The 14,816-nt window shown below is 47.4% G+C and overlaps 1 protein-coding gene across 3 annotated transcripts in view; it reads left to right on the forward strand.

The window, feature by feature from the left end:
* The first annotated feature begins 13,528 nt into the window (after positions 1–13,528).
* Positions 13,529–14,816, forward strand: part of CDK8 (cyclin dependent kinase 8) — a 176,960-nt gene continuing 175,672 nt past the window's right edge. For 2 of the 3 annotated variants that reach the window (XM_059042102.2, XM_059042103.2), the window contains exon 1: positions 13,531–13,756. In XM_059042102.2, coding sequence (XP_058898085.1) covers positions 13,629–13,756 — 128 coding nt within the window. In that variant the 5' untranslated portion in view covers positions 13,531–13,628. Of the gene's footprint in view, positions 13,757–14,816 lie in introns of all 3 variants that reach the window. The other variant, XM_067016833.1, reaches the window with a different exon arrangement.

Here is a 14,816-nt window from a genome sequence, read left to right on the forward strand (position 1 = left end):
CTGTATATTTGCTATTTTATGTACTTATAGTGTTTTAGTGATTTTGGATTCTTGGAATGACGGCCTTAATTAAAATTTAAAATCCAAACTGAGATGTTGATTTAGACTTTTATGTTTAAATCTTTTTTTTTTTGCTGTGCTGCCTGGCTTGCAGGATCTTAATTCCCCCACCAGGGATTGAACCCGGGCCCACGGCATTGAAAGCCCGGAGTTCTAACCACTGGACCACCAAGGAATTCCCTTAAGTTGAAATCTTAATAAGTTTGTGGACAGTATAAGAACAGCTAAGAGAAATTTAGGCTCATCATATTGTTTTCTGATTAATTTTAAGATTATTATTTAAGGATTCAGGAAGACATTAAATCCAACATTTGAAGTACTTATGGATTCAGGAGGACATTAAATCCAACATTTGAAGTACTTATGAATGAAAAAATATTACATTTATAAACTTTAAAATGTTTGTTTGAAGATGATTAATTAAATAAGTATGTGAATGAGATCTAAATTTAGTCAAAGTCTAATTCCAAATGACTGTTAAAGTTTACTTATTACTAGAATAATGAGAGCTGTAAACTAGATAAAAGCCTAAGGTTTAAGTAGGGCATTGAATTGGAATTTGATAAGTTGAATATTAACTGTTTAAAGCAAAGATTTTTTAAAAGAGTATTTTATTAATTTCCTCTTAAAATATTTTTTTAAAAGAGCTTTATTGAGCTATAATTCACATACCATACAATTCACCCTTTTTTTTTTTTTTTTTTTTTTTTTTTTTTTTTTTTTTTTTTTGCGATACGCTGGCCTCTCACTGTTGTGGCCTCTCCCGTTGCGGAGCACAGGCTCCGGACACGCAGGCTCAGCGGCCATGGCTCATGGGCCCAGCCGCTCTGGGGCATGTGGGATCTTCCTGGACCGGGGCACGAACCCACGTCCCCTGCGTCGGCAGGCGGACTCTCCACCACTGCGCCACCAGGGAAGCCCCAATTCACCCATTTAAAGTGTACAATGCAGTGATTTTTACTATATGCACGGAGTTGTGCAGTCATCACCACAGTCTAATTTTGGAATATTTTCATCACCCCTAAAAGAAATCTCACACCCATCAGCAGTCATTCCATTCCTTCCCACCCCACTCCCGGCCCCTGGTAGTCACTAAGACACTTTCTATCTCTGTGCATTTGCCTGTAGGACATTTCCTATGGATGGAATCATGCAATAGCAGCCTTTTACACCTGGCTTCTTTCACTTAGCACTGTTTTAAAGGGCCATCCACATTGCAGCCTGGGTCAGCGCTCCATTCCTAAAGAGAAACTTCTTAATAGCCTTTTTCTGCATATGAAAACCACCTTCAAGGACACCCCCTGTTATGGGTTGAATGGGCCCCTCCACTCAGATTTTGAAACCCCAATCTCCCCCGGCCCCCATCTCAGAATGTGACTTAATTTGGAGATAGGGCCTGAGGAAAGGCCATGTACAGGCACAGCAAGGAGGCAGCCATCTGCAAGCTTAGGAGAGAGGCCTCAGGAGAAACGAAACCTGCTAACAGCTTGATCTTGGACTTCCAACCTCCGGAACAGTGAGAAATAAATTTCTGTTGTTTAAGCCGCTCAGTCTATGGTGTTTTGTTATGGCAGCCGTAGCAAACTAATGCACCCCCTACATTAACAGCTTAGTTTTACTCTATCAGAAATTCCTCCACATAGAAGCATGTGCCCAGGGAAATGGAGCACTCAAGCTCCTAAACCTGTGTTCTAGAGATTTCCATCATTTCCTTCCAGAGAACCTGCCAGCTGCTTGGAAGGAGCCACTCTAGACCATGTGACCCCACCTCTCTGGCCACGGCTATTTGAGATAAGGTACATGTTCCAGATTTTCTGGGAATGTGGAATTATGTCATGGAGGTTTGGTCGGTTAACTGTGAGTAAAAGAACTGAAAGGTCATAGAGATGAAAAGGCTAAGACCTCTCAGATGGCGGCCATGAGCAAGTAAACAGTAATTAGAAAAGGAACAGAGAGCTTGCCAATTCCCTAGGGGCTCCGTTACTTTGTCCACAAATGGGTCTGTGTGATTCTCCTATGCCTTTCCATCATTCTCTGTCTTTAATTAGGTTATTTTACCGGGGTTCTTGCAGCTAAAACTGCTTCCTCTGAATCAGCCAGGATTCAAGGCAGGATGCAAAAATCACTCTACATTTTTAAAGCAGAAAGGTATTTATTACAGGGAATTAGGCACCTACAGAATCATTTCAATGGACAGAGGCGTGTGGGCTGTGGGTTGAGCCTCAGACCAACTCCCACACATGTTCAGGACCGACCTCAGAGGAGAGCTACCACCTCTGAGGTCGCCACTGGAGTCCTGGGTTCAGGAACGTGCGGCATCTGCTGCTGTCGTACAGCGCTCTGGAAGCCAACAGCAGAAATCCTCTGTTCCCAGAGCCACGGGTTATCTCTTAACGCCGTCAAAGATGGTAACCATGCTGAATCACTACTGCAGAAAATCCTCACACTCCGGAGCCTTGCTTACCATCAGGAAACAGCCCAAAGCGGGCAGAAATACAGCTTCTGCTTCAGCACAGTTTTCCACATCCTGTTGAACGCTTTTAACTGGCAGAACCTAATTTGCATCCAGAACTGTGGTTGCAAGAAAGCCTGGGTAATGTCATTTTTAGTGTTCCAGGCTTTATACAAGATGGCGCACCCGAAGAAGGGAAGAATGGAGGCTGAGCAAGGAGGTCGAAAGTATCCAATGTCATTCTCATCAATCTCACCTGTCCAGTTCCGCCAGAGACTGTCTTGGGTCAGGTTCTCTAGAAACAGAGCCTGAAACAAGGATTCCTGTTCAAGTGATTGTATGAGGGGAGTGCTCTCTGGAAAAGGCGAGTGAAGGAAGCAGGATTGGCCAGGAAGACAAGGAAGTAAGAATGAGCCTCAGCTGATCCCACACAATTCACCAGCAAGTGTTATCCAAGAAGGCCAGCTTTTTGTACCCCCACTACCCCTGGATGAGGTCTTCGATGCAGGAGGACAAGAGAAGGCGGCATCTGGAATGGTTATCCAATGCTCACGGCAGCTGGGGCACAGATGCACTAGCATATAAGTGGGTTTGGGCAGGGCGCTGTCTTGCAATGTTCAGATCGCTTGCTTTTGGCATAAAGGTAATCCATCTAAGCACAGTTCCTCCAGAATTCTTATTAGCCACAATTTCTGGGAAATTTTATAAGAGGAGGGTGATGGGCCAAACTACAGTCCCTGCTGCTGCAGCTGGTCCCAAGGCCATAACTGATACTATTATACATGATGGTTTAGTTTCTAAGTTGCCCATAAAGCTTAAGTGGTAATTGATTGAAATTCATTTTTCATTTTATTTGATCCCCTACTGTGCCTGACCTATAGGTTTATCCTTTTCTTTTTTCAGTTCCTTCTTTGGTTATCTGTGTGACCTTTTGCAAATTACTTAATCTCCGCATGCCTCAATTTCCTAATCTGTAAAATGAGTATAACCATAGTACCTACCTAATTCTGAGGATTAAATGAGTTAATGCCTTGCATGTAGAAAATATTCTATAAATATTAGCTGCTATTACTATCATATTATCATCTGTCCTAGGTTGGCTCCCTCCTACCCCCCAAAAAGCAGAACCTTAGGCAAGGATTCATGTGAAAATGATTTAGGAAGTGTTCCCAGGAAACACCGGTAAGGGAGTGAGGGAGTAGAATTGGGAAAAAAGAAGCCTAAGTCAGGGTTTAATACCAGTTTGGACCTAAATTCAGTGGGACACAGGAGACAGCGCAGGTTACCCCAGTGTGGTTCCAATCAGAGGTCATGAGAGCTGGAGTATTCATACTTGCACTCACAGTCACTGAGCTGGGGGTGAGCTTAATTCCCAGAACTTCAGTTTTGTGTGTGAAAAGGCATTCCAGCAGCCTAAGGGTGGTAACTCCACAAAGAGAGAAAGAAATCTGAACGGATATGGTGAGAGCATTGACTTGGCATCTGCCACACCATCAACACTATCATCATCATCACCATCATCATCATCACCATCACCATCACCAACATCACCATCTCCATCATCATCACCATCACTGTCATCATCATCACCAACATCACCATCTCCATCATCATCATCACCACCATCATCATCACCACCATCATCCTCATTATCATCATCACCATCACCACCACCATCATCACCATCATCCTCATTATCGTCATCACCATCACCATCACCAACATCACCAACATCATCACCATCACCAACATCACTACCACCATCATTACCATCTCCATCATCATCACCATCACTGTCATCATCATCACCACCATCCTCATTATCGTCATCATCGTCACCACCACCATCACCATCATCCTCATTATTGTCATCATCATCACCATCACCATCATCACCATCACCAACATCATCACCATCACTGTCATCACCATCACCAACATCATCACCATCACTGTCATCACCATCACCATCACCAACATCACCATCTCCATCTCCATCATCATCACCATCATCACCATCATCATCACCATCTTCACCATCACCATCATCACCATCACCAATATCATCACCATCACTGTCATCACCATCACCATCACTATCACCATCACCAACATCACCATCTCCATCTCCATCATCATCGTCACCACCACCATCATCACCATCATCACCATCAACCATCTTCACCATCACCATCATCACCATCACTGTCATCACCATCACCAACATCACCATCTCCATCATCATCATCACCACCATCATCACCATCACCAACATCACCATCACCATCACTGTCATCATCATCACCATCACCACCATCACCATCACCATCACTGTCATCATCATCACCATCACCACCGGCACCATCATCACCATTATCATCATCACCATCACCATCTCCCATGAATCACACAATGGTACCTAGTTTGCAAGGCATTGTGATAGGTTCTGGGGACAAAAAGAGCTATAAAATGCAGGCCCTGTCCTTCTACACCTTAGAATCCCATGGAAGAGACAGGATAAACACACAAAAAGAAGTATATGCAAAGTGCCAAATAAGTATAAACACGGTATTGCTATGAGAATGTATTGGCATTGGGTGATAAGTTAAGATCCCAGCAGCACCTGAGTTGGATATCAAAGAGCGGGTAGGGTTCAGAGAAGTAAAGAAGAAAGGGGGAGTGTGGATAGGGAAGGAGGGGAATGACGAATGTTTCAGGGAGAATCAATAAACTTGTCCTAATGTAGCAGTTCTCAACCTTGAAGGCTCATTAGGATCACCAGGGAGCTTTAAAAATCCCAACACCCAGCTGTAGCCCAGGTCAATTACACCAGCATTGCTCGGATGATCCACCAGGTGTTTCCAGTGGACACCCAAGGTCGAGAACCACTGTTTTATTTGATGGGAAGCAGCACAGGAGAAACAGGCTAGAACAGTACTAGAGATAACAGAAGAGCTCAGATTGTGGGAAACTTAGCTATGTGGAGCTAATTCATCTAATTCTAACATTTCTATTGCAAGCTGCCTTAAGGTATTTTCATAAGTCAGGCTAAAGTAAATACAGAGGCTGGAATATTAGAGGAAGGAGTTTGAACTTTATGCTGTAGGTGATGAGAGGTCACACGGGGTCCTTGAAGATTTCTGAGCAGAGTAATGACGTAAATAAAACAGCATTTTAAAACTTAAACAGGATGTAGGGTTTCAGAGCAAGAAGGACAATATCTGATGGAACTTGACCTTGGCTGGTAAGGGGGAAGGGCTACTAAGGGTGAGAAAGCCCCAGAGGTTCTGGGCGCGGAGTTGCACGGAAACAAGTAACCCCAGGTATCAAGTATCAGGTGGTTGCAGAGATGACCTAAGTGTGTTTATGTTCGGTAGAAAGAGAGCTCTGTGGCTCACAGGAGATCCAGTTTTGCACAGAAACCAGCCCGAAAAGACTCAGTGTTTCTCGTGATTGGGTCTAAGTAACATAGTCCAGCTACCTGGAAGGTGAAACATTGGAACGAGAGGAGAATCCAGAGTAATGTTACACCTTGAAAAACTGAACACAAACCTAAACGGTGTTCTAGAGATCACTTGCTACGCTGTTGTGTGGCAAAGTATATTTTGAACTGAAAATTAAAGTCATATGCTTATTCAAGAAAAACAGGTGCCCAGCAGAGGAAAAAAGGACAAGATTATAGTACTGAATATCAATTTAAAGAGGTAAACTTTCTTTAATACTTATAGAACATGAGAGCAGAATTCATCATCAACAAATGGGAGAGGGCTTCCCTGGTGGCGCAGTGGTTGAGAATCCGCCTGCCGATGCCGGAGACACGGGTTCGTGCCCCGGTCCGGGAAGATCCCACGTGCCGCGGAGCAACTAAGCCCGTGAGCCGTGGCCGCTGCGCCTGCGCGTCCGGAGCCTGTGCTCCGCAACGGGAGAGGCCACAACAGTGAGAGGCCCGCGTACCGCAAAAAAAAAAAAAAAAAAAAACCAAATGGGAGAGGTTTTCCGTTTGGGATGGTCTTACCGGTCACTGGAATGGGAATCCTTTAGCTAAGAAAAGGAGAAATCAATTTTAACCTGTTATATTATTTTTTCAGCTGTCTGTTTTATTTAGTATGTATTTGATGGAAGGGTCTTGGCTCCATACACAGATATTAATGGAGCAAGGAATGAGGGTAGGTATTTATTTTTAAAATCACTTTGCAAAAAATTAAATGAAAAACTGCAGGCTAGTATTAGGATATAAGAGGGGAAATCCTGTCTTCATTTTCCTCCTTACTCAGCTTACTGTCCTGGTCTGTTATTCTACCCACTCTCCTGCCCGTAATCCTCCTCCCCGCCCCTCATCTTTGCATCACACCCAGCTGGCAGGGCCCTAACCCCGGATGAATCCAACATCTGTCTTTTCCCGGTTCCACCTGGGCTGTTGAGTGCTGGTGATGAAAATCTCACAACAAGGCAGATGGATATTGATACAATGCATAGCCGCACCTGCAAACGGGCCCTTGACATTGGCTTGAAGTCCTTCGATGATCTGCCAGCTATCTCTCTGATTCTGCCCAGAGATTGTTTTCAACCCACAGTCTTTTCAGATAGGAAACCATTGCTTTCTCTCCTTCCACCCGTCTGCTCATTCACAGCAGGTGAACTTTTCTTTTAGCTTCGAGAGAAAACCAAAGCCATCTGAAAAGGAACTACTTGCACCAAATCTACAGATTCATATGTTTTCTTTTTTTTTTTTTTTTTTTTTTTTGCGGTATGCGGGCCTCTCACTGTTGTGGCCTCTCCCGTTGCGGAGCACAGGCTCCGGACGCACAGGCCTAGCGGCCATGGCTCACGGGCTTAGTTGCTCCGCGGCATGTGGGATCTTCCCGGACCAGGGCACGAACCCGTGTCTCCTGCATCGGCAGGCGGATTCTCAACCACTGCGCCACCAGGGAAGCCCTACGGATTCATATGTATCTGTGCCTGGGTAGACTGAAAGGCATGGATGATATTCTGCACTTTCTACTAACAAGAGGTGGAGTCTACACGCCCACCCTTTGAATCTGGGCTGGTCTTGAGTTTTGCTTTCACCAACAGAATGTGGTAGAAGCGATGCTGTGTGAGTTCTAGAGCTCAGGCTTCAAGAGACCTTATGCTTTCACCTTTGCCCTTTGAGAGCTCTCCCAGGCAATGTAAGGAGGGGTGAGATTGATGAGCGGGGAAGTGGGTTAAAAGGCTCTATAACCTTGCGCCTGTCCACCTCTTTGTCCTTATCTCACACGACCTCCCCCCTCACTCACGACACTCCTGTCACACAAGCCTCCTTTCTGCTCCCTGGCTCCCAGCTCAAGGCCTTTGCACCTGCTGTCCCTCTGACGCATTCACCTGAACCACTTTGCTTACCCCCCGCAGCCCCGTACGCGGGCCTCTCACCGTTGTGGCCTCTCCCGTGGCGGAGCACAGGCTCCGGACGCGCAGGCTCGGCGGCCACGGCTCACGGGCCCAGCCGCCCTGCGGCACGTGGGATCTTCCCGGACCGGGGCACGAACCCGCGTCCCCCGCATCGGCAGGCGGACTCTCAGCCACTGCGCCACCAGGGAAGTCCCCTCTTAGCAGCTTTTGCTCCTCATCGCTCAGATCATCTCAGAGGGCCTTTGGCTATCCACCCAATTTAAGTAATCTCCTCCCGGACCCACTTTCCATCTCGTTGCCCTGTTTTACTTCTTCGTGGTACTTCGAGCTTTCTCCCTTCTCCTGTGAGCTCCCCACCCGCTTCTCCCTCATCCCTCCGAATGAAGGCGCTCTCATGTTCTTATATGACCCTGCCTCTGTGGCCACACTTCAGTGGTCCAGGATGGGCCCCTAACCTAGTTGGTCCAGAGCCCTTCCTGGGGTTTTCAGAACTAGAATTGAGAAGCAGAATCAATTATTCTCTAATGACAGGCATCTTACATCAAATTCAGCAACTGTTAGTGGTCACGTGTTGAGTCATGTGGAGCAAATGACTCTGTGAGAACAAATGACACTCACATGATGAAGGAGAGAAAGGAAGTTATTTTTGAAAGTGTTTTTTTTTTTTTTTTTTGTTCTGACTGTTTCTAAGGTCTAAATTAAATTCTGGATGCTTATAGAGTTAGTTGAGAAACTTTCTGCATCAGTATTTTCTTTGAAAAATTATAGAAGACTAGAGCATTGATTGATTTAACTTGCCATTTCTTGTGTCTAACACTACACTCAAAGATAGATGCTTAATAAAGGTGATGAGTGTTCTACCTGCAGGACGGGAGAGTAGATATTTTCCTTTTACATCACACTTTGATACTGAGTGAGAAAACGGAATTAAAAGTTGTAGAGTCAGCAAGTGATCAACACTGAGAAGACCCAGGAGGACCCTTAACGTTCATATATCACGAAGCACCAAACCCTTCTGCATGCTGCAAAAAAGTATGTGTTCAGAGGCGGGACTGGAGAAAAATGCCAAATGGTTTAAAGTGACGGCCCCCCTTTTATTACTATTAAGGTCCATTTCCATCTTGATAGAAACCAAGCCAGTGAAACATTCTAATTCTAAATAATTCTGCAAACTACGTCCTGGGTACTGCGGGGAGCCACGAGATAAGTTACAGACTCAGTCATTCAGGTGGTTATTAAAGGAAAGATATACTTTTTTAAGGACCTAAACGAAATGACTACGATACAAGGTAGCTGTGATGTTTCCATGTGAGTTACAAATAAAGTGCAGTGGTGCCAGGGCTGGGGTAGGAGTTCACGGCAGAGAAAGCTCATAGTCAGTGGTAAGAACCAGGAAAGGCTGCATGACTAACTCAGGCATTTGAAGTGTATCTTGGAGGATGGGTAGGCCTGCCAAGGTCAGATATGGTATGAGGAAGCGCCCAGCCTTGGAGGACTGGACAAAAGTATACTTGGCATGGACACGAAGCACGCTGAGCAGCTAATGAAGACCTGAGCTCGTGGGGTTGGCAGGAAAACAACAGAACGTCTGTCTACTGGCATCGCCGTGCTGGGGAACTGGGAGGTTCAGGACACAGTATGGTATGTTCAGTTTCAGAAATTTTATGTTTGCGATGACAGCACATTATCCCCTGAGGCCGAACAGGAGGCGGTGGAAATGTGAGGCTGGTGTCTGAGAGGCATGTTTAGACCGGAGATGTTAAATTTAGAATGAAAAGAGCCACATTTTAAGAAAAGAAGCATGAGCGTGATTTGCGCATTGTCTGGGACACGGACCAATGAGGGTCACAGACTCCACTGTGTCACTGGAGGTCACCGTGGAGCAGAGAGACGTGATATCAGGAGGACCAGAGGCTGAAAAATCCAACGGAAACAGCAGCTCTTAGGTCCCTGATGTGTCCAATTCAGTCAAATAACAGTTAAGTCTGAACCTGATTCTTTGATCTATAGCGGGGTCCCCAACCTTTCTGGCACCGGAGACCGGTTTCGTGGAAGACGAGTTTTCCACGGATGGGGGTGGGTATGGTTTCAGGATGATTCAAGTGCATTATGGTGAGTTGTGCACTTTATTTCTGTTATTATTACGTTGTAATATATAATGAAATAATTATACAACTCACCGTAATGCAGAATCAGTGGGAGCCCTGAGCTTGTTTTCCTGCAACTAGATGGTCCCATCTGGGGGCGACGGGAGACAGTGACGCCTGAAGTGTGTTGCTTATGTCCAGTCTACTCTGTAAGATGCAGCTTAATTGTCACTTGCCACTCACTGATGAGTCTGCAAGCCATTGATTTATGATGGTCTCTGTGCAGTCGAACCTCTCTGCTAATGATCATCTGTATTCGCAGCCGCTCTCCAGCGCTGGCCTCACTGCCTCAGCCCCACCTCCGATCATCAGGCATTCGATTCTCATGAAGAGCGCGCACCCTAGGCCCCGCGCAGGCGCAGTTCACAGCGGGGTTCGCGCCCCTAAGAGGATCGAAAGCCACTGCTGATCTGACAGGAGGCGGAGCTCAGGTGGTAATGCGAGCAATGGGGGAGCGGCTGTAAATACAGATGAAGCTTTGCTCACCTGCCCTGGTTCCTAACAGGCCACGGGGTTCCAGTCCATGGCCTGGGGGTTGGGGCCCCCTGATCTACAGGAAGTCCTTTCCAAAACCAGGTTCCCTCCCTCAACTTTTTGGAATACAAGCATGTGCCCCAAGGGCTTCCCAGCTCATTGCTTTGGCTCTGCAGGCTACTTCTTATCTCCCGTGATTGAGTCTCTGGCTGCTGCCCTTTCCTTTCCTCCAAGCCTGGACACAGGCTCCATAGGTAAGACCCAGCTGATATCTCGGGGATAACAGAAGGGAATTACCACACAGAAAAGGAAAACTTCAAGCTGGATATTAGATATTACTTCTCCTAACACATTAGCCAAGCTCCCCTTTAAAGGGCCCTAGTGGCTCTCTCTTCCTTTCCTCCCCATCCTGATGCTCCTTTAAGGGGCCAGCTTACCTCACACCACCGTGTGCCCCCGACCTGAAGTCCAGACCCCTAACTCACACCACAGCTGCACAGACCAAAGCGAGCCTTTCTCTTCCCTGGTCCAAGGCTGGTGTCCCTTCCTGTCCCGGGATTACTCACAGTAACAATACTGTTAGTTAGCTTGACTATAGTAATCATTTCACTACGTATATGTGTCTCAAAACATCACGTCGTACCTCTTAAATCCATACAATTTTTATTTTTTAAAAAACACTCCGTTTCTTCATGGGAAGGTCTTATCCTCATCCACAGGGCGGACAGAGTCAAAGCAGTAGTCAAAAGTACAGTTTAAGAAGGCAGAGACCTTCAGGGTTCAGGACTAGCGTGTGCAGGGGCTGTGGGAGACAGGTGCAGGGGTGAGGTGGGGGCAAGCCCAGTCTCACGCTTCTTCACAACCTTTTCTCCAGCGTGGTGGTTTGGTTTCTCAAGATCTATGAGTAAATACTTGGACAAAAACGGCACAGCACTGAAGAAATACAAAATATATACGTTTCAGGAAGAGTCTATTCTAAATCCATATTTAGGGAAGAAAACTGAATTCTGTAACTATGCAAAGGAGCAGTCCCGCTAGAGAATCACCCAACTGACATCACTGAGTGGAAACATACAACGACCCATTCATGAAAGCTTAATTTTCCGGTGCACTTCCTCTAAGCTGAGGTCTTTTATATCTCCATTTTGCAAAGAAAGGAATTGAGGGTCCAGGGACACACTGCTAATAAATGGCACATTAAGATTCAAACCCAGGCCCGCCTAACCGGTCGTGGTGCTTAAACGCTAAACAGTATTTGATGTACTAGGAAAAACAACTTCGTTTAAAGCAGTGGTGAAGTCACTATTTTCTCCAGGGAAGTCCGCATAAGAGCCCTTCTGAGGATTTTTCATAAAATGGTATCATGGTCATCATTTGTACCTAGATATTTTTGACACAAACATCCTTACTCATTAATTCAACAAATGTTTACTGGGCACCAAAATCAAGCCATGATACTAGGTGTTATGGAAGATGCAAATATTACTTCCTAGAGGAATTTATAATCGAGCAAGGGAGAGGAAATAAAAGACAAAACAGAATTTGATGAGTACCACAGGAAAAGTGAAAAAAATGTGTGACGGAGGTTAAAAGTGGGAGCGATTATATGTCCTTTGGGAGGTGGAGAGCTTTCGTGGAAACGATAGCAATTGGGAAAAGTAAAATAAATATAAATACAAAATTAATATAAAATCAAAAAATGAAAATCAGACATCTAAATAAGGGGGATAAAACAACATGAGAGATTATTATCAAGATATCAGGACTCCTCCAGCTGACACCTTTCCTACCTTAAAACTATCAACCGTTTCCATGGATTTAGATCCATTGCTGTAATCATGGCTAAAAATTGCTGCTCGTATGGGCAGTGGTGCGGAGGTCATACGCAAAATAACGTCCCCTCTGAAAGGATGGGACGCATTTGGATGGCCGTCTGTCACAAGAATGATACTCTTCAGAAGCAGCGTGGCCACTCCTCGCGGACTCACTTTTACTGATGTTTGTAATGTGTGTCAGCACATTGCTATCTTTGTGCAGCCCTTATCAGACTGGGAACGACAAGAATACACCAAGTAATAGTCTGTGAGCTGTTGACCAAATACTTCGACTTTTTTCTTTAACGATAATGCCCTTTAAACTCTGGAGCTCGGAAGTGGCGCAAAATGTGATTCTAATACAAACTAGCCTCCCTCACACTTGAATTTCTTTGGTTAAGTTTCTAGCCCAAATCAGACTAGCGACATCGCTGTAAAACGACTCACCTCCCCTTGGACTACGAATCCCATCATGCAACGCTGCCACAACCCCACCGCGGGGGGGCGGAGCCGTAGGAGGGCCGGCCACGGCGGCGGCGCGTGCATTCTGGGCGTTGTAGTCTGGGGTCGCGGCCACCGCCGGGACGCCCCACGTGGTGAGTGTGGGGGCCGGTCTGGGCAGCGGCCACCGTGCTCTGTCCGCGCAGCCCTCGGGGAGCGGGGCCGGGTCGGGGAGGCCGGCCGGCCGGCGCGGCGCGGGCCGAAGGGAGGGCCGAGCAGTCCGAGGCTTCGCGACGTTTTTGCGACAGCGCGGCCGTGTTCCGCGAGTCCCCTCCCTCCGCTCTCTGAGGAGGTACCGGCTGTTGTGCGGCGCTCCCTTTCTGTCTGAGTGGATGGGAGAGCGGGCGAGCGAGCGAGCGAGCGAGTGAGTGAGTGTGAGCGTGTGTGAGCGCGGCGAGGCGCGAGCGCCCGAGGGGCAGTTCGCCGCGCCGTCCTGCCGCTGCCCGCCGCAGGGGCCGAGCGCGCGGCCCGAGCTCAGGGTCCGGCGCCCCGGAACCCGCGGGGACAAGGGCAGCGACCGCGCTCCCCGCCCCCAGCCCTCGTCCCTCGCCCTCCTGCGTCCGGGGACCGCGCTGTCCCCCTCGGCAGGCCCCCACCCCGCCGCCCCCCTGGATGTCCCCGGCGCCCTCGCGGGGCCTCCTCCTGCTCCTGCCGCCGCGGCCGGGCCGGCGCTGCGGCCGCCGGGCGTAGAGCGGGCGGGTTCCCGGGGGCCGCGGCTACCGGAGCCTCCCCGGTCCCCACCCCCGCCCCGCGGCGCCGCGACCCCGCTCCCCGGCCTCACAGGCCGTGACAATGGACTATGACTTTAAAGTGAAGCTGAGCAGCGAGCGGGAGCGGGTCGAGGACCTGTTTGAATACGAGGGCTGCAAAGTTGGCCGAGGCACTTATGGTCACGTCTACAAAGCCAAGCGGAAGGATGGGTGAGTGTCGGCGTCGAGCGGGCGGCGGCGCCGGGCAGGTGGGCAGCCTCCCTCCGGCCTGGGTCCGGCCGGCCGGGCTCGGGGAGGAGCTGGTGCCGAGGGGGCCAGGCCCGCACGAGACCCCGCGAGCCGCTGCCTCTGTCTCTTCTGGCGCCGCTCGTCGGGCAAGGGAGCTGTGTACTTTTTATTTCAGGGGTTTCGGTGCCAGATTTCTTTAAAATTTCGTTATGAAACGTCAGTTTAAACGATATTTAAGGGAGGTCGATTTATTATGGGAACCTTCTGGGGCTTTCCTCAACCGCCTCTGGACTGACATCCATCAGTCTGGAAGGGAAGCTGGGATCCTTTTCCCCCACCAGCTTGTGATTGATTTACGATTAAATTCGGATTTTATTTGGGGGAAAGAAATCAGCAAGTCAGTGTGGTTCTGAAGAGTTCCTCCTGGTGATCACCTGCTGCAGAAACGTAGTAGTTACTCTTTCGATATCATTAGCTGTGAGTTTTACCTAGAACAATGGGGGTTTGGTGCAGGGTGGGTGGTGAGGAAAAAGGCTGATGACATATAGGGGAGTCCTGTTCAGGCCGTTCCCCCCAAATGTAGCAGGTGGCAATGAACTTTCAATAATCTCTTTGCTTCAGATATTCTTCCCTAGGAATATTAAGTCTATGACTGGTAATGCTCCCAATTTAGTTTCCGAAACCGGCAGGTAAAGTGTTCATTTTTCCTTTGTCACTAGGTGAATAGCTTGTGATATTGACAAAAGAGAAAGGCATTTCTTAGTTGAGAAAATATAATTTATTAACTCCTTGTTTTCCTCTTCTAAAAACGGATGTTGTCTTTATCGCCTTTGACACTGTAGGAAACTGCTGGAAAGAGAACGTCAAAGCTTGTTATATAATCTTTAGATTTTATTATAAACAAAGTAGGTTTACTTGAACATCACTGGTAGTTTGGTTAGCTGCTGTTTAACGTTTAAGATAATTGCTTTTTTTCCCCCAAATCACACAGGAGGGTGTGTTCAGAACTATATTAGCACTAAAAAGATGAAACCATTCATAA

This window comes from Kogia breviceps, chromosome 16 (genome assembly GCF_026419965.1).
Source record: "Kogia breviceps isolate mKogBre1 chromosome 16, mKogBre1 haplotype 1, whole genome shotgun sequence".
Lineage (NCBI taxonomy): Eukaryota > Metazoa > Chordata > Mammalia > Artiodactyla > Physeteridae > Kogia > Kogia breviceps.